Below are 27394 nucleotides of genomic sequence, written 5' to 3'. Positions count from 1 at the left end.
ATACAATGAAAGTAAAAGGTGACTGAGGTTGCCAGTCCCTAACATTTGGTCTAACATCACCTTTTGTGCTTCATATGCATATAAAGTCATATGCAGAGGCTAAATTTAACACCATTTAGTCACATTACAAAATACAACATGAAATATTCACTATATGATGATATGACTTACCACATGTGGATTATCAAATTAGTTATGTGAAATAGACCATGTCCACGCTAATATGTTTTCATTTGAAAAAGCATTAATTTTGCTACGTTTACGCCTCTTACCCACACTAGATCTGCGTTTTCCTCCACCGAAAACTGAGATTTTCTGAAGCATTTACAATGGAAGAGAATGGTGACAATTTTAGCAGGGCTAAAAGGCAGAAACGTGAAGCATATAATTTTATAAAAGCACTCACGTTAATTCATCTGTTAAAACTTGTCTATAAATTGAGCTGTAAAGTTGTTTAAATCACTGTTTTTACGGTTGTTTTAGGATTTATTTTATGGCGTTACGTCGTCATGGCAACAAAGTTGTAAAACTGGATATAACTTTACACGGAAAAGGCTAGTAAGCAATTTTATCACACTAAAAACACGGTAACATGCATGTTGTATTGTAGCTAGTTAGTTTTGAAACACTGAGTATTTTAATATGTACGGATTGGCCCCATTAACTTCCATTGTAAGTGCCTCTCTGTAACCCAGCTTTTTGCTTCTTCTTTTTTTAAAGAAAAGGAGGGGACAGTCAAATTTAATTTTTGTGTTTATCAATATCATGCCACAAATACTGTCGATTGAACCTCACTTGTATTGAACCTGGAATATTTCTTTAAATTTCTGCGAAAAATCGGGAAAACGTGAAGTCATAAAACTACATTTCCCAGAATGCATCAATCTGTTTTTCACACAGACACGCCCCAAGTAGGAAGTGCAGACAGAGTAGCAGAGACTATTAGCTGCAAGTGAACGAGAGGATGTTTTGAACGTGCCTCAAAAGGAGACGGATTTATTCTTAATTTTTTAATCCGATGTGTGAACTCATCTGTTTAGGATTCTGTCATCCGTTTCTTTTGCTGACCACGCCAAAAACAGCGGCATCATGGAGCACATCCGCACACCAAAGGTACAAACTGAGCAAATGCAGGAATTCTGCAAGATCTGTCCTGGTGTGGCAGTATCAGTCATAACTTAAAATACACAAACACTCGTAAACTCACGCAAATATATTATGATCATTGTATATTGATTTATCTTAAAATATTAAATCCTTTTTTTTAAAGAACACATAGGGCGATATCGGTGTCTATATTCATCTAGTCTGGTCTAGATGAGTCGATTTGACGGTTTTGTGCTTGAATCTAGTGCCCTTGATCTAAATACAGAGGTTTTCTGCCTGTGTAGCCATTTAAAAAAAGTTCCAGATGTATAAGCTGATCAGAACGGAACTGTCCTGGAAATATTGGGCCTTAGAGGCTGATCCTGCTTTTTATGTTGCCTGATCACGTCAGACCAGAGTGATGTAATGAATGAAAAAAAAAAAAAAGCACTTAAACTGCCATATTTCTGATTGTATATGCGGTCACATATTGTCAACAATAACTGATCAGTATGACTATCTGTATATTATTTAAAGTCTAGGTCATTGCCCTCTATGCATTTTTTAGGTCCTCATGCTGATATTTGAATGTATTTTCAATAAATCAAATCCAGACCATTGAACAGTTTGAGGTGACTTTGCTCTTGGAATACCTGAACACTATTAAGTTTTTATGCACTGTGCTCTTGTCACCACCATACTATATTTCCTCATAAAATCTTACTTACTATTTGTTTTGTAATGTCTGCAGGTTTAATTGTGCTCACAGGAAGTGTGTTGTTTAACTGCAGGCTAGTTGCTGGGAAACAGAGCCAGACCTCATTGTAATATACAATAGTTAGATATTATGAATGGATGTCTCTTGATGTCTGTGTTTGGTGTCTTAGTCATTTTTACAGAACTGAACCTTTAATCATGTTTCCCTTCTGTCAAAATAAGTGGTCGGACCACATTGTGATGAAGGATGTGAAGATGAAAACAAATATGATTTATCACTGAAGATACAGTATAGAAAAAAACATGATTTACAACTCCTAGTTTTAGAGTATGGTTCCTAATGCATCCCCATATAGGACACATACATCTCAGAGATCATCTTTAGAAAACATTCTAAATCATAAACGTCTTCAAGACATCTGATGAAGGTCTTGTTGACATCTGAGAGTAAACGTCTTATAAACGTATCGCAGATGACCAAACAACATTAAAAATCTGTCTTCCAGATGTAAACACATCAAATAGATGTCTGGGTTATGCATGTGTGCTATCAGGGAATATGATTAGGTTCATCTCAATACATTTGAAAAGTGATTTGTTGAAATGATAATTTAACCTAATTTGAGCTGTGTTGTCTTGGTAAGATATTGTTCACTGTGACTGTTGCTCTCCTCAACAGGTAGAACAAGTAAAGCTCCTGGATCGCTTTAGCAACAAGTCCACCACAGGAACCCTGCACCTGACGGCCACACATCTGATCTTTGTGGAGAGTAATACAGCCAGTGCCCAGGAGATATGGGTATGAACAACCCCTCAAAACTCCATTGAAGTTATTTTTCAGGACTCTATTGCAGAAAGAATTCCAGTGTGACCGACATAGTGGTGTTGACGTACTGTACTACTAAGCCACCCATTTTGTTTACCAGATTATAGTGAAGTAGATCATGGGAATGAGGTTACGAATTCCTCACGTTGGCAGTAGACGTTGTTTCTGTGGAAACCTGTCGGCTGAGTTTACCCTGGAGGCCGAGTGAATACGAGAGTGTGGGGAGGCCAGGAGAGGACATGAATACCAATGACCCACATAGCACAAGGCGTAATCTGCCACATTTAGAGTCCACTGATCTGTCGGTCTGAGTATGTGAGTGGATTGCAGATAATTAACCTTATCTCATCATCTTCCCAACATACTGTTAGAAGTAGTTTGGAGGTCAGGGGACGCTTGCTAGAACTGGCAAACAGAGTTTATCATTAAATACTCCTGTTACTTATACTTGCAAAGTAAAGTTGCTTTTATTTAGGATTAGAGAACAATGGTGCATAACTCGTCCTGCACTGTTTGTGCTACGGATAGTGATTCCTCAAATCTTGCGGCTTGGATGTGCTAATACTTTCCTGAGTGATCAAACTTATGTTTTTCATCTGGCGGACAATAAAACAGGTGAGAAAATCCCATGGACTAGGCCTGTTGCGATTATTAAATAACCGTCTGATCGCGATTATTTGATTTAACCGCGGTTATTTGAGACAACCGCGATTATTGGGCATTCTTATTCCGATCACATTTTAATGCCCAAATAAGGGAATTGTAATCGAATATACACTATATTGCCAAAAGTATTCGCTCATCTGCCTTTAGACGCATATGAACTTAAGTGATATCCCATTCTTAATCCATAGGGTTTAATATGACGTCGGCCACCCTTTGAAGCTATAACAGCTTCAACTCTTCTGGGAAGGCTTTCCACAAGGTTTAGGAGTGTGTTTATGGGAATTTTTGACCATTCTTCCAGAAGCGCATTTGTGAGGTCAGACACTGATGTTGGACGAGAAGGCCTGGCTCGCAGTCTTCGCTCTAATTCATCCCAAAGGTGCTCTGTCGGGTTGAGGTCAGGACTCTGTGCAGGCCAGTCAAGTTCTTCCACACCAAACTCGCTCATCCATGTCTTTATGGACCTTGCTTTGTGCACTGGTGCACAGTCATGTTGGAACAGGAAGGGGCCATCCCCAAACTGTTCCCACAAAGTTGGGAGCATGGAATTGTCCAAAATCTCTTGGTATGCTGAAGCATTCAGAGTTCCTTTCACTGGAACTAAGGGGCCAAGCCCAGCTCCTGAAAAACAATCCCACACCATAATCCCCCCTCCACCAAACTTCACAGTTGGCACAATGCAGTCAGACAAGTACCATTCTCCTGGCAACTGCCAAACCCAGACTCATCCATCAGATTGCCAGATGGAGAAGCTTGATTCGTCACTCCAGAGAACGCGTCTCCACTGCTCTAGAGTCCAGTGGCGGCGTGCTTTACACCACTGCATCCGACACTTTGCATTGCACTTGGTGATGTATGGCTTGGATGCAGCTGCTTGGCCATGGAAACCCATTCCATGAAGCTCTCTACGCACTGTTCTTGAGCTAATCTGAAGGCCACATGAACTTTGGAGGTCTGTAGCGATTGACTCTGCAGAAAGTTGGCGACCTCTGCGCACTATGCGCCTCAGCATCCGCTGACCCCGCTCTGTCATTTTACATGGCCTACCACTTCGTGGCTGAGTTGCTGTCATTCCCAATCACTTCCACTTTGTTATAATACCACTGACAGTTGACTGTGGAATATTTAGTAGTGAGGAAATTTCACGACTGGACTTGTTGCACAGGTGGCATCCTATCACAGTACCACGCTGGAATTCACTGAGCTGCTGAGAGCGGCCCATTCTTTCACAAATGTTTGTAGAAGCAGTCTGCATGCCTAAGTGCTTCATTTTATACACCTGTGGCCATGGAAGTGATTGGAACAACTGAATTCAATTATTTGGATGGGTGGCAATATAGTGTATAAATGCCATCAATGGCACATTTGTGTGTCATTCAGTTGAACTCAAGAGCGTCATTGAGCCGCACCGCAGACGTCAACCAGCTCCTGTCCGGAAGAGCGCGTGAAGCGCTCTGATGCGTGCGCTGTAAGCAGAGGCTTGTGCCAAACTCCCATGAAAATACAAACAAATAAGTATAAACTGTGATGGTGAACGCAAAATGCTCCAGTTTCACTTTAAACAATCGTGTATTGGCAAATGTTCCTGGTTCATACATGCAGCTACACAGAAGAGGAGGCACACGCTTACTCTATTTGTGTGGAGTGATGAAATGATGAAACAAAATCTAAAAAGTTTTGCTTCATGAGAAACAAGGGCTCGTGGATTTAATCAAAGAGCTTTAAAATAATGTGTGAAAGTGAAGAAATTAGGACAAAAATATTTTACTATTGTATAATATAATAAAATATTATATAACTATAAAAAAATATTTTTGTTTTTATAAAAATATATAATATAAAATATATGAATTAAAAAAACAACAGTGTAAATGTAAAATTGACCAAAAAGAGAGACATATATTAATAAGAAATATTTTGATATTTAAAACATTATTTTTCAAGTCATTCATAAGTTTTTAAAGCCTTAAAAGGAAATCACATATCCTTATTTTATTATTTTGTTTTTATGTTTCAAGTTAAATGTGTAAAAATGAAGCACACATGCAGAAAATAGCACACCTTAAGAAATATAACAATAAGCTGACAATTAATAATGAAAGCCCTTAAAGAGACAATTAATCGCCACAGCCCTACAACAGGCAATTAATCATAATCACAATTATTTGTTTGACAATTAATCGTCAGCCAAATTTCATAATCGTTACAGCCCAACCATGGACTTACATTGAAGGAGATACTCGAGCCATATTTAGGGATCAAAATGTCATATAGCATTGGGGGTTGGGCTCTTTTGACTTGGGCCAGTAAGCAAACAGCTAGCAATCACCCAGAATACTTTAGCAACCGCATGTCAATGGCTTGTCAACTACACAGCAACACCTTATTTACGCAATACATATTTGGAAGTATATAATAGGACTGGGTATCGATTCAGATTTCCCAGTTCGATTAAATTCTGATTAGTGATGCACTGATATGAAAACTATAGGTCAATAACGATACATATACCGATATTTTGCCACAAGCTTATTTTGTCATCAGATCTCTGTTTCACTTAGGAATGCTTAAAACTCTTTAAGGAGGTTAAAAGCTTTGTTTACTTTTCTAACAATACATAATTTCCAATATATAATTTCTGATATCTCAGCAGTCAAAATCTGCTGGTTTCAAAGCGTTTTGGATAGTTTCCCTCATTATGTGGCCTATAAGTAAGTGCCGCTTTTACAACAGTCACATCCGTTTATGCCATTTATTTCCACATTAATGTGAGAGCGAGAAAGATTAAAAATGGATTATTACATATTCTTAGGAGTACCAACCCTTCTACATATTGTGACTATTATTATTTCTGCATTGTGCATTTGAATTCACAGAGTTTTTGCAAAGTGTGTTACAAATTGTAAATAAACCATCGGTTTTTCATATTGGCATTTTCGTGCTTATTACCGATATGCCTATAGTTTTAATTGGGACAAGAACTGGCCAATAAATATCGGCAGCCAATACATCGGTGCATCCATAATTCTGATTTACAAGCTTTCGATTCGATTTGATTCAGATTAATTTGGGTACATTTAAATTAAAATGTCAACAAATTTGAAAACTGAAAACTAATTTGAGTTAACACTGTTTCAAGTTATCAATTAATATAATTATTCAAGTAAATAGTCAGTAATTAAGCAAGAACAGAGAAACAAATAACAAGCAACTGAACAAATTAAAACAATAGAACAAAGACACAAATCTATAGAATTTATAACAATGGAAAAAGATTTTTAACAGCAGTAACAAGTATTCAAGTAAACATTCAGAAATTAAAAAAAGTAATGAAATGTAACATAAAACGAATAAAATTACTTGTCCTCATTATATCATTATAATACATCAATATTTTTTAAAGCAACAAAAGTTATCCAGCCAAGAGCAGCAAGTGGTCTTGTTATTGATTGATTAATATTCACAACCTACTAGACAGCTGCAGATCTATTAGGCTGCATTTACGTTGTAAGTCGAATGTATACGTTCACTTTAGACATAAATGACTTTACATTAATATCTCACCAAGAAGGCCATTGTCATGGAATTTTGTAGTGTATTGTACTGTGTAGGCGTGTATCCGCCTTACAACAACTTTGCGAACACACAAGCAGTTTTAGGCTAACCTATTTTTACAGGGGCACCCAAAGTCCTATTTTAGTTTAAGAGCAGATGAGACCTGACCTGAGGACCACATTCTGAGACTTCCACCTCCTTTTAAAAACTAACTGGATGATTGGTAGTTTGTGACAGTGTTTCACATAACAGTCTGGAACCCAAGCAGAATGAATCTGCATCTTTACTCTCAGTCACCGCTTGCACAGAACGTCTCTCTCTGCATGCAGTAGGGCCTTCTGTTTCCTATGCATTATGTATCATGTGCACACTTCAATGATCAATGACAACAGGAGCCTGAGTCACGATGCCAATGGAAAATGCAGATAAATTCGCATTTTAAAAGCTTCCCAGATTTTGACCTTCCAAATAGTGTTGTGTAGTTAATTGAATATGGTAATCATGTGTCTTTTCAATTCCCCTTGTCATGGTCATGCACATCACATTCACGTGTATGTCTTAAAGATAGGGGAACAAAAGCTGAGAAGAGGAAGCAGAAGAGAAAAGTAGAATTGCAGATTTTGAAAATGTCTTTTGATAATCTTGTTATCAGACTGCACTTTGATCTGGCAGGATAATGGGAGTTTGAATTATTTATCTTGAATAGTGTTTTTGTACTGTACATTCTTGGCTATGATGGCTATCTTTTGGGGACAAATCTATCCCCTGAAGTCTTCCTTTGGGGGACATTTGGGCATGTCCTCACTGGGAAATGTAAATTATTGTTGTTTTTAGTTCTGGGTAAAAATACGATTTTCTAATGCATTGTGATCTTAATTTGAACAATTCCCGATATCGATTCTTAAATCTCAAGATTGTTGCGAGTAAATCAATTGCATATGCAACCAAATTGTGCACTATGCGACTAAAAATGTCTGTGATTAGCCACTTACTGGTACATTTTCAGATTTCGTTTGCCAGTGATTGAGTATTATATTGGCGGAGAAGTTTAGCGCAGAGATCCTTCACTGCATGTTGAGGGTAAAAGTTTGGTTTGACTCATTCCATGTAATGTGCATCCAAAGATGAGATCCACGCAATCCATTTGTGATTGAATAATGTCTCTTTTAAATTAGGCGTATTTCTGTTGTTTACAGTCAGTTTTAAAAATAGAAACATTTAATTCTAATCACACATAGCACGGATGCGGTAAAGAAGCTGTGCAACTCCTGTCTTGTTAAAGGGATAGTTGACCCAAAAATGAAAATTCTCTCATCATTTACTCACCCTCATGCCATCCCAGATGTGTATGACTTTCTTTCTTCTGAAGAACACAAACAAAGATTTTGTGTGATTTTTGTTTTGGAGTTTGAAAGGTCTGGTCACCATTCACTTGCATTAAAAGGACCTACAGAGCTGAGGTATTCTTCTAAAAATCTTCATATATATATATATATATATATATATATATATGTACTTTATAATATGCAATTTCAAGACATCATATTTATTAATGGAATACATGGAATTTGTACATTTAAAAAAAGATAAAATGTTACCAAAATGATGAAAAACGTATTATTATAAAAAAAATTTAAAATCAATATTTTCGTAATGTACCAAGTTAATAATTAACAGCATTAGCCATAAGAAAATATTATTTTATATGTATGCAAAATGGACATTATAATTTAAATATACCCAAATTAATCAGAATCGAATTGAATCAAGAACTTGTGAGTCTGACTTAAATTGGGAAATCTATATCAATACCCAGACCTTGTTGATTTTAATTTTAAAAATGCAAAAAGTTTAGGGTTAAGGTTAGGGTACTGTATGTAGTAATTCAGATTAGCTTTATATAAAACCTAAACAAGTCTATGGTATGTCCTCAATAAGGATTGTAATCGAAGTAATTGTGTAAATGCTAAGTCATCATGTTTGTGTATGTTTTTAGATTCTGCATCATCACATCGCTTCTGTGGAGAAGCTTTCTCTCACGACTACTGGCTGTCCACTCCTCATTCAGTGCCGGAATTTCCGGGTTGTCCACTTTGTCATTCCGCGAGAACGTGATTGCCACAACATCTACAGCTCTCTGCTCAGGCTGCTGAGACCAGGTGGGTAAAATCCATGTGTCCACCCTCATTACTGCAGAGGTACATTTGCATTTAGCAGGTACTTTTTTATCATGATGTGTTTCATGGGAATTTAACCCATGACTTTGGAGCTGTAAGCTTGATGCTTTACCCTACAAAAACATAGTTAGACTGTGGAAGTTTTCTGAAAGTCACTGAGGAGACTTGGTTATTGACTATCCTCTGACATATATTGTGGTCATGCTTTGTTGGCTTGAGGTCAGGGACATGTGTTTATCAGCCTGAACTCCAGATGGTCATATGAATACTTTGACTTTCCTTTTCACCTTTGTAAAGTTTATTCATTCATTATTATTTTTTTCTGTTTGGCAGTGTCCTATGGTGAGTTGTATGCATTCTCCTACAATCCAAAGCAGAACGACCAACAGAGAGAGGAAGGGTGGCAACTCATAGACCTCGGAGCTGAGTTTGAGCGAATGGGTGTACCATGTGACCAGTGGCAACTGACAGACGTTAACAGGGAATACAAGGTAGACTGGGAAACATAGTCAAGTTTATCTTTGCTCTTTATTTTAAATGCATAGTTCACCCAAAAATGAAAACTCTGACATCATTTACTCACCCTTTTCCTAGACAGCCTTAGTCTTTCATTATATGGAAAAATAGATGCAATGAAAGTGAATGGTGACTGAGGCTAACATTCTGCCGAGCATCTCCTTTTGTGATCCACCAAAGAATGTAAGTCATTTACAGGGTGAATAAATTAGGATTTTACATTTTTTGGTGAACGATCCCTTTAACATCAATGCTGAGTCTAATTCAGGAAGTGTCTGTCCTACAGTATGGTCTCCTGAGGATGTCAGGCAACCTAAATTAGAAGATAATGTCCTTCAGGACAAAAGACTACTGTTTGTGTAATGTAGTTAGCATGAAACCAGGTTCAGTCGTTATCCAGTTCAAGTGATAATCAAGTAAACAACCCTATGGCCACGCAAATATTTCCAGCTCCATCAAAACGTTATTTTAGATGCAAGTACCTTCTGTGCTACAATGCCATACAATTTTCTCAATATTAAAGAGATAGTTGACCTAAAAATGAAAATTAATTTACTCAACCTCATGATGTTCCAGACCCATATGACCTTCTGTGGAACACAAAAGGAGATGTTTTGATTGTCAAGCTCCCAAAACTACAAAAAAGCACCATCAATTTAGACCGTTGCACTATATTCCAATTCTTCTGAAATCATATGATAGCCGTTATTCACTGAAACTCTTCCCCTATCCCATTGCTTGCAGATGTCATAATTTTCATTCTGGGAGGAAAAATTCCTTTACAAAAGGTTGATACTTCTATTGTGTACATATGGTATATAATACACATTAGTTATATTGAAGTGGCCTTGGCAGGTGTCATATATGAATGTTATATTGGTTTTATTTGGTGCATTGTCTGACCTTATCTGTTTTTAGGTGTGTGAAACATATCCAAGAGACTTATACGTACCCATTACGGCCAGTAAACCCATCATTGTCGGAAGCTCCAAGTTTAGAAGTAAAGGCCGCTTTCCTGTCCTAACGTATTTCTACCAGGAGAAGAAGGTAAAAAGGGATTGATCTCTTGCTGCTAGTGAGAAAGGAAGGGCAATGATGGAATGTATGTCTTGATGTGGGTTTTCTGTATATAGTGTATACTGCGCAGTAGGGTTGTCATAATACCAACATTTCAGCAGTCGGTACCAATACCAGTAAAATTTCACACGCTAACAATTTAGATACCACAGTAAAAATGGATATTATAATATTGAAAACACTTTCAGCATTTAAAAATAAATAAATATCAATGTAAATAATAAATTAAAACAACTGCATGTTTCTTTCAAGTGTTTTTCAATTACGTAAGCATTGCTTTAAGTTTTTTTCCAAGTATGAAACATTTTTTTTTTTAAATCTAGTGTTTTTCCAAATCTAAGTCCATGTTTTGAAGTTGAATTCAACTTCAGCATCAAAATGATGTCTAATCAAATTAAGTCATAAAACTTTAATAAAATGAAAATAGAACAATTGCTTTTCAACATACCATTGCATTTTTTTTTTTATCAAATTAAGTGCTTCTGTATAGATCCTCACAGCATAATCTAAAACGCAACATTGGTCTTATTTTTTGTCGAATAAAGTGCTGCACAACAGATCATCACAGTATAAATGGAAAAATGGATAAAAACAATTATTCAGTACAACAGCACTCTTGCTTGTGAGATATTTCTTTTTTTCAGTTTAATGAATATTAAATTTTACTAGTATTTAAATTTTTCTATTGCAAGTTGAATCGAGCTTTTATTTTGACAAGAAGGCTTTTCAGTTTGCGTGTGTTTTTGACAGTATCTTCACAACTCCGGATAAGCAGTTGTTTAAATGGCCCAGTGTGATTATTAAAGCACAAAATATTGCGACTTAATTATATAAACATAGTCTGCAGGTACTATGCGCTTCACAGTGAATAAGCACTCTGTTATGTTATCTATTACAACATTCACTGTAAAGAGCACAGCACAGTCTTGCTGTATATTTATTTCATGAAATTGCATCCCTTTGCGGTTTAATAGTCACACTAGGACCTATCACGATTTTAATTAGATGAAATATGCAATTATGTAAAATTTACTTTTTTGCAAATATGTCAAATTCATGTGTGAGCATTTGAAAGTATTCTTGTGTCAGTCAGACAGCGTGCAAGATGGTTCTCGGTACTACCGGTTCTGCATAAACACTGGTACTGTGACAGCTTTTTTATTTTAATATCGACTTGGTACCAAAGTACTGGTACTGTTTACATCCCTACTGTGCAGTATTCAGCAAGTAGTATGCTATCATTCCATTCTGAATATAGGTTAAGTTTCCTATTGCTTGGTATTGGATAAGGAATTAATTTACATAAATTGTAAACAGAAAATGGCTTGTTAAACAGAGGCAGACTATGCTACACACGCTCATTCACATAGGCTACACAACTATGGTATTTACAGTGCAGGAGTAATTTTACTTGGCCTTATTAAAACGATAATTCTATGTGAATTATCTCTGTCCTCCTCTACCCTGCTTTCATATGCAGAAATGAGTCTATTTTACCTCAGAGTGGGAATCATTTGTGTTATTTGTGTCATGCCCCCAGGCGGCTGTGTGCCGGTGCAGTCAGCCTCTCTCTGGCTTTAGCGCACGGTGTTTGGAAGATGAGCACATGCTTCAGGCCATCAGCAAGGCCAATCATAACAGCCGATATGTCTATGTAATGGACACACGGCCCAAGGTAACCCATCATGGTATTTTTATGTTCCTCTGTTTAGTAGATTGACCAGAACAGGATTCTTAATGCTGAAGTATGTAATTTCTGTGACACTAGCACCACCAAATGAAATTGCAAAAATAAACAATGTTTTCAAAACAGCTTTCTGAATACGCCACTAATCTGCCGATGATCAAACAAAGAGATAGTCCCGCCCACAACTCATGCCATTGGTTGAGAAAGTTGTTGGGACATGTCTAGGCGGGTCTCTCAAAACACACGCAGGAATTTTTATAGTGCCACAAAGACACAGTGTTTACCATTTTTGCGTAAATGAACATGAATGAATGACATGTAGTTGTCTCCGCATATTAAGCTAGAAGTATTTTAACACTGAAAAGTTATGTACTTCGACTTTAAATGAATAGTTCACCTAAAGATGAATATTCTGTCATTTACTCACCCTTAAGTTGTTTCAAACCCGTACGACTTACATTCTTCTGTAGAACACAAAAGTAAATGTTAGGCAGAATGCTAGGGACTGACAGCCTCATGTAATTTTTTTCGCCTCTATTCAGTGAAAGTTAATAGTGACTGAAACTGTTATCCTGCCTAACATCTCCTTTTGGGTTCCACGGTAGAAAGAAAGTTCCAGTATGAGGGTGAGTAAATGATGACCGAATTTATTTTTAGGGTGAGCCATCCCTTTAAGCTCTGTGTGGATTTCTTTTGGTAGTTGAATGCATTGGCGAATCGTGCGGCAGGCAAAGGCTACGAGAATGAAGACAACTACTCTAATATCCGCTTCCAGTTTGTGGGCATTGAGAACATCCATGTGATGAGGGGAAGTTTGCAGAAGCTTTTGGAAGGTCTGAGACACTAACAAGTTGGATTTTGGTTACCTGATTCTCGTTTAATTATGGTGAATCGTTAATGTCTTGGTACCTATCTGTTTCTCGTAGTGGTAGGAACGCGCTCCCTCACCATGTCTGATTGCCTGGTTGGATTGGAAAGCAGCGGATGGTTGCGTCATATCAAAGCCATCATAGATGCAGCTAGATTCCTTGCCAAGGTGAAACTCTGAATCTCAGTATTAATGACGTGTCCTAACCAGGTGCAATGTGATACGTTTCCAGTGACAAGTCATTTGTCTACACTGAAAATGAAAATGTTATTCGACTTAGCACAATCACAACCAATCAGAATGTATTTGATGTTCAATATATAGTTATGTGGGGGGGCCTGGGTAGCTCAGTGGTAAAAGATGCTGGCTACCACCCTTGGAGTTCGCTAGTTCGAATCCCAGGGCGTGATGAGTGACTCCAGCCAGGTCTCCTAAGCAACCAAATTGGCTCGGTTGATAGGGAGGGTAGAGTCACATTGGGTAACTTCCTCATGGTCACTATAATGTGGCTCGTTCTCAGTGGGGCGCGTGGTGAGTTGAGCGTGGATGCCGCGGTGGATGGCATGAAGCCTCCATACGCACTATGTCTCCGTGGCAACGCGCTCAACAAGCCACATGATAAGATGCGCGGGTTGGTGGTCTCAGACGCGGAGGCAGCTGAGATTCGTCCTCTGCCACCCGGATTGAGACGAATCACTACGCAACCACAAGGACTTAAAAGTGCATTGGGAATTGGGCATTCCAAATTGGGTGAAAAGGGAAAAAAATATATATATAGTTATGTGGAGCATTACTGGCACATCTGGTTAGGATACTGTAAAAGGATGCAAGAGCACTGCCTTTCATTGTGAATGAATTCAACAGATGGCATCTCATAAATGTTTTTGTAATACCAGGCTGTGACTGTAGAGGGCGCCAGTGTTTTAGTGCACTGTTCAGATGGATGGGACCGCACGGCTCAGGTCTGTTCTCTGGGCTCTCTGTTGATGGATCCTTACTACCGCACCATTAAAGGTTTCATGGTAGGAGCCTATCATAAGTCAGACATAAAGGTCAAAGGAATATTCCAGATTCAATACAAGTTAAGCTCAATTGACAGCATTTGTGGCATAATATTGATTACCACAAAAAATAATTTTGACTTGCCTCTCATTTTCTTTAAACAAAGCAAAAATCTGGTTTCCAGTGAGGCAGTTACAATGGATGTGAAAGGGGCCATTCCACAATTGTTATGAAATGTCTTTTTTTTTTTTTTTTTTTTTAAGAAAAAGATGGTCAAAATTATTTTTGTAATAGTCAACAATATGCCACAAATGCTGTTGATTGAGCTTAACTTGTATTAAACCAGGAACATTCCTTTAAGTAGATTAGAAACTACACAATTTTATATCATGCTGACTGTGTTATTTATTGCTAAAGTATTTTCCCCTTGTTCTCAGGTACTTATTGAGAAAGACTGGATCTCTTTTGGACACAAGTTTGCAGACAGGTTGGCATGTTATCACAGATGCACACTGGTTGATTCATGATTCAAGTTGCTGGAAAAGTCAATGAAATAACAATGAGATGTTCCCCGGTATTTTCCTGCAGGTGTGATCAGTTGCACGGTGACCATAAAGAAGTATCGCCCATTTTCACTCAGTTCCTGGAGTGTGTATGGCAGCTGACTGAGCAGTTTCCTCAGGCCTTCGAGTTTAGTGAGTGGTTTCTCATTCAGATCCATGAGCACGTGCACTCCTGCCAGTTTGGCAACTTTCTGGGCAACAGCCAACGCCAGAGAGAGAAACTTCAGTGAGTATCTGAAACACAAACATGCATTCGCTTCCCTCTTATCATCTCAAAGGCCTTACTTCATATATTGTATATATATATATATATATATTTATATAATTACAGGTTAAAAGACAGGACATATTCTTTGTGGGCTCACCTGCTGAGTGAAAAGCAGAATTACTTAAATCCTGTGTACAGTGTGAGCTTTGCAGAATCACACCCAGTTTTGGAGCCATCCACCCAAGCCTACTACTTCAAGTATGCGTAACCAACTCTCTTTATTAAAGACTGTTCCTTTAGACTGCCAGATTTCAACCAGTAATGGTTTGTGTTGCAGGTTTTGGAGAAACATGTACCATCAATACGACCGTTCCATGCACCCTCGACAGTCCATTCTTAAACACGTCCTAACCTTGAAAGAGAGCAACCAAGGGCTACTAGCCACAGTGCAAGCCTTGAAGACTGTGAGTTTATGGTTTATTTGTTGAAAATTAACCCTTGGGTCATGAACGCTAACCTCCCATGAAAAAAGATTAGTCATGGATTATTGTGTGAGGGGAAACCAGTTACTAAGTTTCTCTCAGAGATCAAACGACCTTGGTCAGAACTGACAACATGTTTAATTTGACACGGAGGAAAACAAATCTGTGAGAGTTTGAATTGTGGACCATTTTTCAGAAATACGTATTTTTTAAAGCTGTCAAAATGAACGCATTAACACGTGATTAATTAAAAAAGTTTCAAACATAAATTTTTCTAAATCACAATTAACGCATTTACCGTTAATACAGCATAAACCTGGGGACTGGGTAGCTCAGCGAGTATTGACGCTGACTACCACCCCTGGAGTTGTGAGTTCGAATCCAGGGCGTGCAGAGTGATTCCAGCCAGGTCTCCTAAGCAACCAAATTGGCCCGGTTGCTAGGGAGGGTAAAGTCAGATGGGGTAACCTCCTCATGGTCGTGATTAGGGGTTCTTGCTCTCAGTGGAGCGCATGGTAAGTTGTGCGTGGATTGCAGAGAGTAGCATGAGCCTCCGCGGTGTCATGCACAGCGAGCCACGTGATAAGAAGCGCGGATTGACTGTCTCCGAAGCAGAGGCAACTGAGACTTGTCCTCCACCACCCGGATTGAGGTGAGTAACTGTGCCACCACGAGGTCCTACTAAGTAGTGGGAATTGGGTATTCCAAATTGGGAGAAAAGGGGATAAAATAAAATAAAAAAGCAGCATAAACCAGCATAAACACAGGTTGGATGGGCGGAACCTTTGCAATCTGTCCACCCGGAGTCATTACACTTCGAAATCTGCGATTAACTACAAAAAATTATGCAATTAATCACGATTGAAATTTTAATCAACTGACAGCACTACTTATTTTATACCTTTATTGACTGAACTTTTTTTTCTTGGCTTCACGCCATCCACCGCGGCATCCACGCTCAACTCACCACGCGCCCTACTGAGAACGAAACCACAATATAGCGACCACGAGGAGGTTACCCCATGTGACTCTAACCTCCCTAGCAACCGGGCCAATTTGGTTGCTTAGGAGACCTGGTTGGAGTCACTCAGCACGCCCTAGGATTCAAACTAGCGAACTAGTGAACTCCAGGGGTGGTAGCCAGTGTCTTTACCACTGAGCCACCCAGACCCCTGGGCTGAACTTTTCTTGATTGGAAGAACAGACTGTAATTCTTAATTTCCTTTATGTCAAATTAAATATGGAGTCTACTACAGTCTGACAAAGGGACTATTCACACCAAGTGTGAGTATTTAGACAAGAATTTACATAGAAACAATGTGTTCCTATGGAGCTATTCACACTGGGGGCGGAAATTTGTTTAACGGCAGAACAAAGGTTTCCTTTGGTCAGTGTGTCGTCTTTTTTTATTATTTTTATTTCTTTGTCCAGGGATTACAAACTCACTGACCAATAAGAAACGTTGGGTCACTTGTCTAAAGCATGCACATACGACATTAAGCACCAAAGGAAGAACTGTTAAAGCCGTTGTCTTCGCACATCCTGTCACACACCATTTGTCTACGATTCGGCTAGCTTTTTCTTTTCGCTTTTGTAATGAACGTGCTTTAAGGTCTATACACTTATGTGTTTCCTTTGTTCATCTGAAATGACACTTACTCTCTTGCTTCCTGTTTCCATAGAAGCTGCAAAAGTTTGGGGTGACCACATCTCCACTGGAGCCTCGGACACCTCCCAGGGAGCGTAGTTTCCCTCCCCGACCTCAGTCGCTTATCCTGGGGGCCCCTCTTCACAGCCGGAAGGATGTGCAGCAGGAGGAGGAGGTGTTTGGAGTGGAGGCCATGGAGGATGCTCCAGCAAGTGCTGGTGGGGAACGGACTGTAGAGGGAAGCAGTGCCACAGAAAATGGCTATGGAGAGCTGCCTGGATCCTTTGGTTCCAAGAGTGAGCCAGCAGTGGTCACCTTGGAGTTTGGAGTGGCCAGAATGACCTGCTAAGGACACCATTGAACACCTTTTTTTTCTTTTTCTCCCAACTTGGAATGCCCAATTCCCAATGCGCTTTTAAGTCCTCGTGGTCACGTATTGATTCGCCTCAGTCTGGGTGGCGGAGGACGAATCCCAATTGCCTCTGCGTCTGAGACCACCAACCCTGAGACCACCAACCCACGCATCTTATCACGTGGCTTGTTGAGCGCGTTGCCACGGAGACATAGCGTGTGGAGGCTTCACGCCATCCACCGCGGCAACCACGCCCAACTCACCACGCCTCACCACGCGCCCCACCGAGAATGAACCACATTATAGCGACCACTAGGAGGTTACCCCATGTGACTCTACCCTCTCTAGCAACTGGGCCAATTTGGTTGCTTAGGAGACCTGGCTGGAGTCACTCAGCACACCCTGGGATTCGAACTAGCGAACTCCAGGGGTGGTAGCCAGCGTATTTTTACTACTGAGCTACCCAGGCCCCCCCTGAACACATGATTTAAAGAATTAAGGAATCTTAGGGGACTGGAAACATGTATGATTTGTATATTCTGTTGTGAGATGGATGAAGTATGTTTGCGAGTGTGTGTGTGTGTGTGTGTGTGTGTGTGTGTGTGTGTGTGAGCATGTGTGTATGTGTGTGTGAGCATGTGTGTATGTGTGTGCGAGCAGTTGTTTACTCTACGTGAAGGCACTGCACTTGTCATGACCTCCATATGTACGACAGACAAAGAGATAAATGGAAGGGCAAATCTGTCAATTCAATTGTTATATCCATCATCTGCATTTAAAAAAAGCTTTTTATTTTTTTTTTTTTGCTGCTCATTTTTAAAGGATGGCAATAGCACTAATAAGAAAAAAGATTAAACAAAAAGCTGATGAACTTGTGACTCAAAAAATTATTTGTGCCACTGAGAGCACTATTTTGGGTGGACTCAACTCCATTCCTTCCATGTCACTGTTATCTTAGAGGGAGAAAGGTGACAAGATTAATGATGTCCAGGATGAAGGATTTCAGCAGAGATGCCCCACTTACAAGGGTTCCATGTGCAGTCTGGTCGATAAGAGGGGTTAGTTAGGAACTCGGAGGTTAATGTGATGTCATAGAGCAGGACAAGGGTCATTTTTACTCCTAGGTGATTATATGAGCTAACAGTAAATCATTATGGCTACAAATCTACATGAAAAATCAGCAGCAATCTGTCATTGTCACATACAAAATTACCAACTGTATAAAAGAAAATGGAGAACTATAGCAAATACCTGTGGCCTAAACATAATCAAATTATTTAAGAATGTTGTAAACCCTGGACCTTTTTGGGGATGTTTGTCTAGAGTCTTGATACTGCTTTTTGTCTAGGTGGTGTCTGCGTAGACCTTTAAAGGGATAGTTCACCCAAAAATGAAAATTCTCATCATTTACTCACCCTCATGCCATCCCAGATGTGTATGACTTTCTTTCCTCTGCTGAACACAAACAAAGATTTTGGGTAAGAATCATCAATATTTAAGTCCTTTTTTACAATAAATCTCCACTTTCACTTCCACATTCTTCTTCTTTTATCTTTGATGATTCACATTATTTGTGCATATCCCCACCTACTGGGCAGGGAGGAGCATTTATACTAAAAAAAGAACTAAAATATTAATCTATTTCTCACCAACATCTATCATTTTGCTTCTAAAGATTAAACCACTGGGTCATTTTGATTACTTTTATGCTGCCTTTATATGCTTTTTGGAGATTCAAAGTTCTGGCCACCATTCACTTGCATTGAATGGACCTACAGTACAGAGCTGAGATATCTGAGAAATCTTATTTTGAGTTCATCAGAAGAAAGAAAGTAATACACATCTGGGATGGCATGAGGGTTTGTAAATGATCAGAGAATTTTTATTTTTGAGTGAACTGTCCCTTTAACTTGATTGGCAAATATGGAACACCTCAAACAAGACTGGTTGTGCCCCATTCGCCTACTTATACTATAAACTAAAAGTATGTACTTCAGTGGTGATGGGAAAGTACATGCTTTTAAGTGTGTAGTAAAAGTGTACACCAGTATTGGGACTTACTACCATTGCGTCTTGATAGCACAGACCCCTTTGTCGTAAACTGTTTGTGTGATGACGTAAGTGTTATCATCTAGTTAAATTTCATAAAATGTAAAAACTTCTGTGGCAGCCTTGGGCTCACGTTCATCGTTTTTTTTTTCAATTTAAGAAGTTCAAAGAAAACCACAAACATCCATTGTGCAAGGGCTTGTATTAGATGAAATAGCTTGCATGGATGCACACTTTGAAAATCCTCTGTTAGAAATAACCTTTGGATTAATATTTTCAATGTACTATTATTTAGGACACACTAATTCTAATCTCACAAAATATTTAGGACGGATAGTATGCAGATTTTGGATGCAGGATGAGAATCAGGTTGCTTACAAAACTTTTAGGGCCAATTGATTTTTTTTCTGATGAGAACTAGCTATGTCTGAGTGCTCTGTCTGTCTCTTATCACACTGACAGATTTAAGTACTTGTCTGTCATCTATCTTGTTTTTGTAAGCATGAGTGATTACTGGGTCCAAACCCTCGAGACCTGTATTACTGACTGGAAGAGGATCACTGCAAGAAATTGGAATTAGTGCTAATCACTGCAAATGTGACCCTAGGCAAAAGCCTGCTGCTAGATCCAGCAAATCACACAAAAGCCAGTGTTTTGTGTTTGATGTAAAAGGGCCCTCAGTGTGACATGCTTAGGCACAGGTCTTCCATCTTCCATCTATAAGTAATAACCCATTGAACTTGTTAATTAACACATCCAAGAAACAATGAGCTCAATACAACAAATAACAAGCCAACTTTTCTGATGTGTGTTCAATAAGTGAGATGTCCACATGATAAGTGAGTTTTTTATGGGTATTTTACATATTCATATTAACATGGACATCGACTACTTTACAGTGCATGCCCACCTCAGTGTGTTTGGTGGTAACTTGTTGATTCTGCCACTCCTTTAATTTCCCTCACTTTTGGCAATTTTAAACATTCCTGTCCATTTTGCACAATGATTATAAGGTAAAAGTTTTAAGGGCAAATACACAGTCAACATAAAACTTCCACAGGTGGAGAGTGTAACCATTTACGAGAAGGCCATGGTTCCCTTTTACCAACTACTCTAACAACTACATTACCCATGGTCCAGCATAGAAAGCTTCACCAATCAGAGAACTGTGACCAACAAAGCCTGCGAAATGAGCCCAGGAGTAACCGCCCACCCTCATGACACACAGTGATTGACATATCTATACTTATAATTAACAACCTAGTTGTTATAGTTGTAAATAGTTTTTTTATTCAATGACATAATTTGCAATGCTTCATGGGATTGTTCGTGCCCAGTAAGTACACAGTCTTGTACCTTTGTCTTTTTGTCCAAACCCCCCCCCCTCAAAACAAACGATGATTTGTTTGTAATGATGATTCACCTCGAAGCTGGTTGGTTTGGTTCATGGCTTACAACTCTTTTATGGATGATTTTATGAAAAGTCTATACAAAAATTGAATGGGAAAAATACTTTAAGAACCGAGACAGCTGAAAAAGTGTGTGGGCACTGAAGCGCTCTATTACTGTAGCCTGTACGTAAATCAGAGAGCCTGATCAACGAGCGGGAACAATAGATCAGGGTGTATAGCCATAGCGCTTGAACCTTTAATCCAAGTGTGTTTTGCTGTTCCAAGCTCCTGTATATTTATAATGAAATGGATCCACCCCTCCATCTATATTGATAAGATGCAAAGCTGCTCACCGCTCCTTACAGGAAAAAGGAATTATGGCTGATGGGTGAACAGGCCTTTCATTAAAAATAGTAATTTGACATGACAAAGATTCTGAAATCTTTGTATTCTGTTTGAAAGAGATACCATATTAATTTACTACAATTTTAAATTGGTGTAAGCGGCAATTCAGACCAAACGCGTTTTTGAGCTCAAAAGCCAGACGTAAAATGGAGCAGAACGCAGGTGTCTCGTGACAAGTTTTAAAGTTTTTTTTAAGAGATATTTTTAAAAAGATGTCCGTCTAGCGCAATACATAGAATAATAATAATAATAATAATAATAATAATAATAATAAAAATAATAAAAACAGACACATTATTGTTACCATGGTAACTTTTTTGTAGGGGCGTAACGATCCATCGGTCTGGATCAATGCATCGATCCAATAACCAACGATCCAATGTTATCGATACAACGCGTAATTATTGATATAGACATTTTTTTTAAGATGCACCTTTATTTTAATACTCTCATGTCAGCCACGTCCGTACGCATTTACGTCAGGCGATGAAGCAACCATTACATTAATTTCACTTTATGAGCGCTAAATACGCTTGTGAATTGTGTGTGCAGTGTCTGTGAAGCCAAATTGGCAGGATCAGTGCGCGCGCGTCAACCGGGCGCTCCTTAAAATGCGAGCTCTGACAAACGCTTACATGTGCGATTAACTCGGGCTTCCATCGATATCGTTGCGCATGCGACCCATTTGAAATTTACATGTGAATTTGCTATTTAAAAGTACCAAGGAGCAGTTCAACCATCATGCGAAACGTCTTGACAACGCCGACATTCTGAACAGCACTAATAAGGGAAAGAGAAATCACCTGCTGCCCAGTACTAGTATCAGTTATAAGCCTTTACACATACACATCAACACTCTTACTAACATTTATCCCAGTTAACTGTAACATAATTTTTCATTACAACTGTGGAAGTTGTAGCCAAGAAAATGTCTCGGTTACGTACCTAACCTCGGTTCCCTGAGACGAAGGGAATCAGACACTGCCTTTATTAACGCATATGGGGAGTGCCTTCTTACATGACCTAGTTGAAACCTCTCTACAATAATGCCAATATTCTAATATTGGCTATGGTGTTTGAGCCCCGCCTGTTTTGGCACGAAACTGTCCACTATAAAAACAGGTGCACAAACACCATTTCTTCAGAATTTCTGACTGAGAACAAGGAGCGCATTGCTCGTACCTCAAGAACTCTGAGTCTTGTAGTGCTGCTAGCGTTCACAATGTCTCGTTCCCTTCGTCTCAGGGAACCGAGGTTACGTACGTAACCGAGACGTTCCTTTACGACTCAGTACACTTGACATTGCGTTTATTAACTATATGGAACAGAATCCCATCCCATCACGCTACACTAAACGACATAGCCTCCCAGAAAGGAAGCATGGCACCGCAGTCTTGTGGGATGGCGACCGACAAGAGTATGCCACAGTGAGTGACCCTCGTGTTGGGCCAGGAGGGGAGCACTCAGGATGAATTTATGAACTATAGTCAGATAGTATGAATTAACTCCTTCACGAACCCAGTTGGGAAGGGAGTTTATTTATAATGTAAGTGCTTGTGATTTACGGTAAATTACAACAGCCTAATGCAGGCAGTTGTGTAAAAGATGGGGAGCTTGTCCTAAAAGGGAAGAGCATAAGTATATATATTTTGCCAATGGATAGCAAGCACTCTAAACAGAGAGGACTTGTGAAGAGAGAGACGTTACATCTAGGTTGTGAAACCTTGCTAATGTGTATTGAGAGGACCTTCCTGCTGCAAACCATTCGTCCATGCCCATGTGGAGGCCATGCCTCTAGTTGAGTGTGCTTTAACACCAATTGGGCAAGTCTTACCCTGCGACTCATAAGCCAGAGCAATTGCATCGACAATCCAGTGAGAAAGTCTTTGCTTGGATACGGACATTCCTTTTGTCTGTATGCTCTACGTATGCGTGTAGTGCCCACACAGGGTATAATAAATGCAATTATTGTTCCTCATCCGAATTAATGGAGGAGGGAAGAAGGCCTGAAGGTGAACCACCTGTATTCTGAAGGGCGTGGTTAGGACCTTAGGCACATAGCCTTTTCTGGGGTTTACAGTGACTCTTGAAAGACCGGGGCCAAACTCCAGACATGAATTGTCGATTGATAGTGCATGTAAGTCACCGACCCATTTTACTGAGGCCAGAGCCAGCAGTGGTGTGGCCTTAACGGAGAGCATGCGCAAATCAACAGAGTCCAAAAGTTCAAAGGGGGGCCCTGCGAGAGCTTTTAGGACTAAAGTTAAGTCCCAAGTCGGGACTGTAGCCGGCCGAGGTGGGTTTAATTGTCTTGCACCTTTAAGGAACTTTATGATTAAATCATGCTTGCCTATAGAGGTGCCGCTTCATGTGTGGGAGCATCTCCTGCATTTTCAATGAATGCTGTATACTTTTTTGCACTTATTGCATTTTTTATTGCATTTATATGAGTGCAAGACACAGAAACAACATTTTGAAAAATATTGTGAACAACAATATTCCTTTCCCAGCAAACAGTAGTGGGGAGATGGGGAACAATGTTTTATATCTCCAACCGAGCAATTTTTGGAGCAGACCCTGAGGGAACCGCGGGCTCTGCTTTCCGCTTCAAAGGGTTGTGCCCATCAGGATCACTTTTGCTGCGCGTGCTGATACACATGTGCCGGTGAGGCAGCAGGTATGGGGCTTTTAGTCAGGTGCTGGCTCGAAACAGAGCGAGGGCGACTCGGCTGTGATGTACTCCATTTGGGCATAAAGTGTCTCATAGCCTGTGACTGGTGCTGAAACGTGATGTAACGCTCAGCAAATTATTCACTGGGCCGCTAAAGAGGCCGTCTGGAGACAATGGAGCATCCGACAGAGTGGCTTTTTCCTTATCACTCATTTCTGTGAGGGTCAGCCATATAGGTCGATCCAGAAATACCAGGTTGCTCATGGACTTGCCAATGGCCTGCGCAGTGACTTTCGTGGTATGCAGCGCTAAGTCGGTAGTGGTGCGGAGCTCTTTGAATATCTCTGGATTGAAGCCGTGCTCGTCCATTTGACTGAGGAGCTTGGCTTGAAATACTTGGAGCACCGCCATTGCATGAAGTGCTGATCCAGCTTGTCCTGCCGCTGAGTAAGCTTTTCCCGGCAGTACGGATGTTTGTCGACATGGTTTGTAATGATGTATGGGGCGTGATTTCCACGCCCTGTTACTCGCTGGTCAGAGGTGTGTGCCTACCTCCTCCTCCACAGGGTGTAATTGGGCATAACCGTTTTCTTTTCCGTGATCCACATTAAAGAGGATGGGGTCACTGCGTGAGCGTGCCAAGAAGGGCAGTACTTAGATAGTTCGTTATGAACTTCAGGAAAGAATGGGGCAGATTTGTGGGACGCTGCCATTTGACGGCGTCCGGACTGCAGGAACCATTCATCGAGGCGACACTGTTCAGGTTCCTCTGGGGGAGACCACTCAAGGTGAAGCTCTTCGACCGCCCTTGTGAGGACGTGGAGCATCTCCCTGTCAGTGGCACATGCACGTTCCTCCCCCTCGCTGGGGGGAGGGGCGGCAACATCATCCACTGACCACTCACCTGATGCAGCCAGAGACATGACTTCATCATTATCATCCTCAGCATCAGAACCACTGCACGAGATGAGGCCGCCCGCTCTTTTAGAAGGCCGGAGCTCGTCTCGCTCATAGTGTATCAGAAAACATGAGCTTTGGAGAGATTGAGGGGCTCGTGGGGCATGGGACCACCTCAAAGTCATCCTGCTCAACCTCGCGGCCCCGCCATACCTCCTCGTGTGAATCCTCGTGTATCACAGAAGAGGAGGGTAGGAGGGCGCGTGAGGCTGAATCGTCCCTCAGAACGAGGGCGATTTGCGAGCGAAGCATCTTGAGACTCATGTCCTCACAGTGAGGACAGTCTGTATCCATGAGAGCTGACTCTGTGTGGGCATGGCCCAGACAGTAAATGCAGCTCTCATGCTGATCTGAATGTGGGATGTGTCTCTCGCACAAGGAACACTTACGGAACGACATCTTTAAAAAGACACAAACACGTAAGTGACTCTTTTAGATATATAAATATATAAATTAATTTATATTTATATCACACAATATGCAATACACAATATACAATTGCTTTGTAAGGATACACAAACCCTGCCGAAGTACTGCAGGGAATCAGGATGTCGAGGCCTGTTCACCAGTGAAGCGTCAATCGGCAAGACGGTGTGATGTTCGCCAGAGCACTGCAGGGGAGCGGAAAGTCTTCCCACGAAGATTCGTGTATATCAACGGCGAAGGTAGAGGGCATCTAGACAAGAAGAAAGGAAGAAAATCTGAGGAAATGATGTTTGTGCACCTGTTTTTATAGCGAATAGTTTCACGCCAAAACAGGCAGGGCTCAAACACCATAGCCAATATTAGAATATTGCTGTTATTGTAGAGAGGTTTCAACTAGGTCAGGTAAGAAGGCACTCCCCATATGCGTTAAATAAACGCAATGTCAAGTGTACTGAGTCGTATGGGAACAGTGGATAGCACGGATAGTTGGAAACAAGTCATGGGTATGTAAGTACTTCGAATTGGATTAAACTGAAAAATAAGCTGTAATCAAACGATTGATGATCACTTGTGTGTGACTTTATTTTTAATATTATTATCTGTATAATTTTGTTCAATATCTGAAGTACCTTATTTTGTTGTGGATGTCCCAATGTGAATACAAAATTTGCACTTTTCAGAGAGCTCAATAAAATATTCAGATTATATTTTGGTTGCAATTGAGGGCAAATTTTTTTAAATTGATTGTGTAAAATAGACACGTAATATCGGAATATCGATTGCAGGGACCTTAATCGAATCAAATTGAAATCGTATCATGGCAGACTTTGAAAGTAGTGGCAAATATCAGATCGCAGGCCAAGAGAATCTACATAAGATCTTATCGTGATGAAACGTCTGATTTATACCCCTACTTTTTTGTTGGGGGTGGGGCTATGCCTATATGCTTCTCAGATGGTCAGACCCCTCCTCACATAAGATTAAGCTAATCACATAAAGACCTCGACCCATCTACCTGCTAACAGAAAGCTATTTCAGACGATGAAATGACAATAATTTTCAAACAATTAAATGTATTCAATTATTTACGTATGTTAAACTTCTCCGTGGGAAGGTTAAACAGTTTGACAATGGTTTATAGCAACCTTTGTCTTCCTCTATTTTTGGGACAATTGCATTATGCCTCAGTCCATAAGAACACTTGTCTTTGGCTTTAAACTCTGTCATTATTGATGTCCCTGATCCAGTCTGTCCTTGACAAACACCACAATAAGAGTTATCCCTTGCTTTGAAGAATCTGCAAACACCTGTGTTATTTTCTGTTGAAGATAAAGGAAAAAGCAGCACTATAAAATCTGGAGAACACACCCTTATTCACAAACAGTACAGCCCTATTCTATTCTAAGTGTCCCAGTTTGTTTCTCAGGAGAGTTCTGCCTTTGGTAACAATGGGGATGCCACACTAGGGGAGGATTATGTGAGCAATGTGTTTATCCACTGAGCTTGAAAAACAGACAATTGCAAACTGTCACAATAGGATTTACACTGGAGTCTTTTAGGTCTTTCGTTTTCTTTCTCTTTCTGTTTCTTCCTGTTGGTCTCCAATTTTACTCATTTGGTTTTAGTAATTTTTTTTCCTGTTTACCCTCAAGCAGAGAAGCCTCCCATGGCCCAGATAGTGCAGAATGAGTGTGCAGACCCAAACTGACCCAGAGAAACAACGGGTGGGGTGGCGCATTCCACCCGCCATGCCTCACAGGCTGCTGACAGAAATTGCAAACACAGGTGGGGAGTTTTGGTCTGACATAGTAAACCTGGAACCAAAGCTTATTCAGAGGCCAGGAGGACTTGACCTCGATGAAATGTCTGCATGGTAGCTTACCTTCACACACACACACACACACACACACACACACACACACACACACATGTTGGTGCGGCTATCCTTATGAGGACTCTCCATAGACATAATGATTTTTATACTGTACGAACTATAGATTCTATCTCCTAACCCTAACTCTACCCCTAAACCTAACCCTCACAAAAAAACATTCTGCATTTTTAC

General features: G+C 40.0%; 1 protein-coding gene across 1 annotated transcript; it reads left to right on the top strand.

Moving 5' to 3' along the window:
* Nucleotides 1-911: 911 nt before the first annotated feature.
* mtmr6 (myotubularin related protein 6) lies at nt 912-18301 on the top strand. The gene is made up of 14 exons (XM_051681908.1): nt 912-1113; nt 2483-2602; nt 8847-9009; nt 9361-9518; nt 10462-10590; nt 12161-12295; nt 13008-13140; nt 13234-13343; nt 14072-14197; nt 14615-14664; nt 14766-14966; nt 15072-15206; nt 15286-15412; nt 17113-18301. The coding sequence occupies exons 1-14, from the start codon at nt 1090-1092 to the stop codon at nt 17425-17427; spliced, it is 1926 nt and encodes a 641-aa protein (XP_051537868.1). The 5' UTR covers nt 912-1089; the 3' UTR covers nt 17428-18301.
* The last annotated feature ends 9093 nt before the right edge of the window (nt 18302-27394 follow it).

Source organism: Myxocyprinus asiaticus, chromosome 41 (genome assembly GCF_019703515.2).
Source record: "Myxocyprinus asiaticus isolate MX2 ecotype Aquarium Trade chromosome 41, UBuf_Myxa_2, whole genome shotgun sequence".
Taxonomy (NCBI): Eukaryota; Metazoa; Chordata; class Actinopteri; order Cypriniformes; family Catostomidae; genus Myxocyprinus; species Myxocyprinus asiaticus.
The sequence above is the reverse complement of the archived record's forward strand: the minus strand, read 5'-3'. Positions and strand labels throughout refer to the sequence as shown.

What these genes read in the sequence shown, in the direction of transcription:
- mtmr6 (XM_051681908.1), top strand. Translation starts at nt 1,090, where the DNA reads ATGGAGCACATCCGCACACCAAAG. An exon ending in TTTGCAGAAGCTTTTGGAAG is followed by an intron (nt 13,141 to 13,233) that starts GTCTGAGACACT and finishes TGTTTCTCGTAG; the next exon opens with TGGTAGGAACGCGCTCCCTC. An exon ending in CAGTGCAAGCCTTGAAGACT is followed by an intron (nt 15,413 to 17,112) that starts GTGAGTTTATGG and finishes CTGTTTCCATAG; the next exon opens with AAGCTGCAAAAGTTTGGGGT.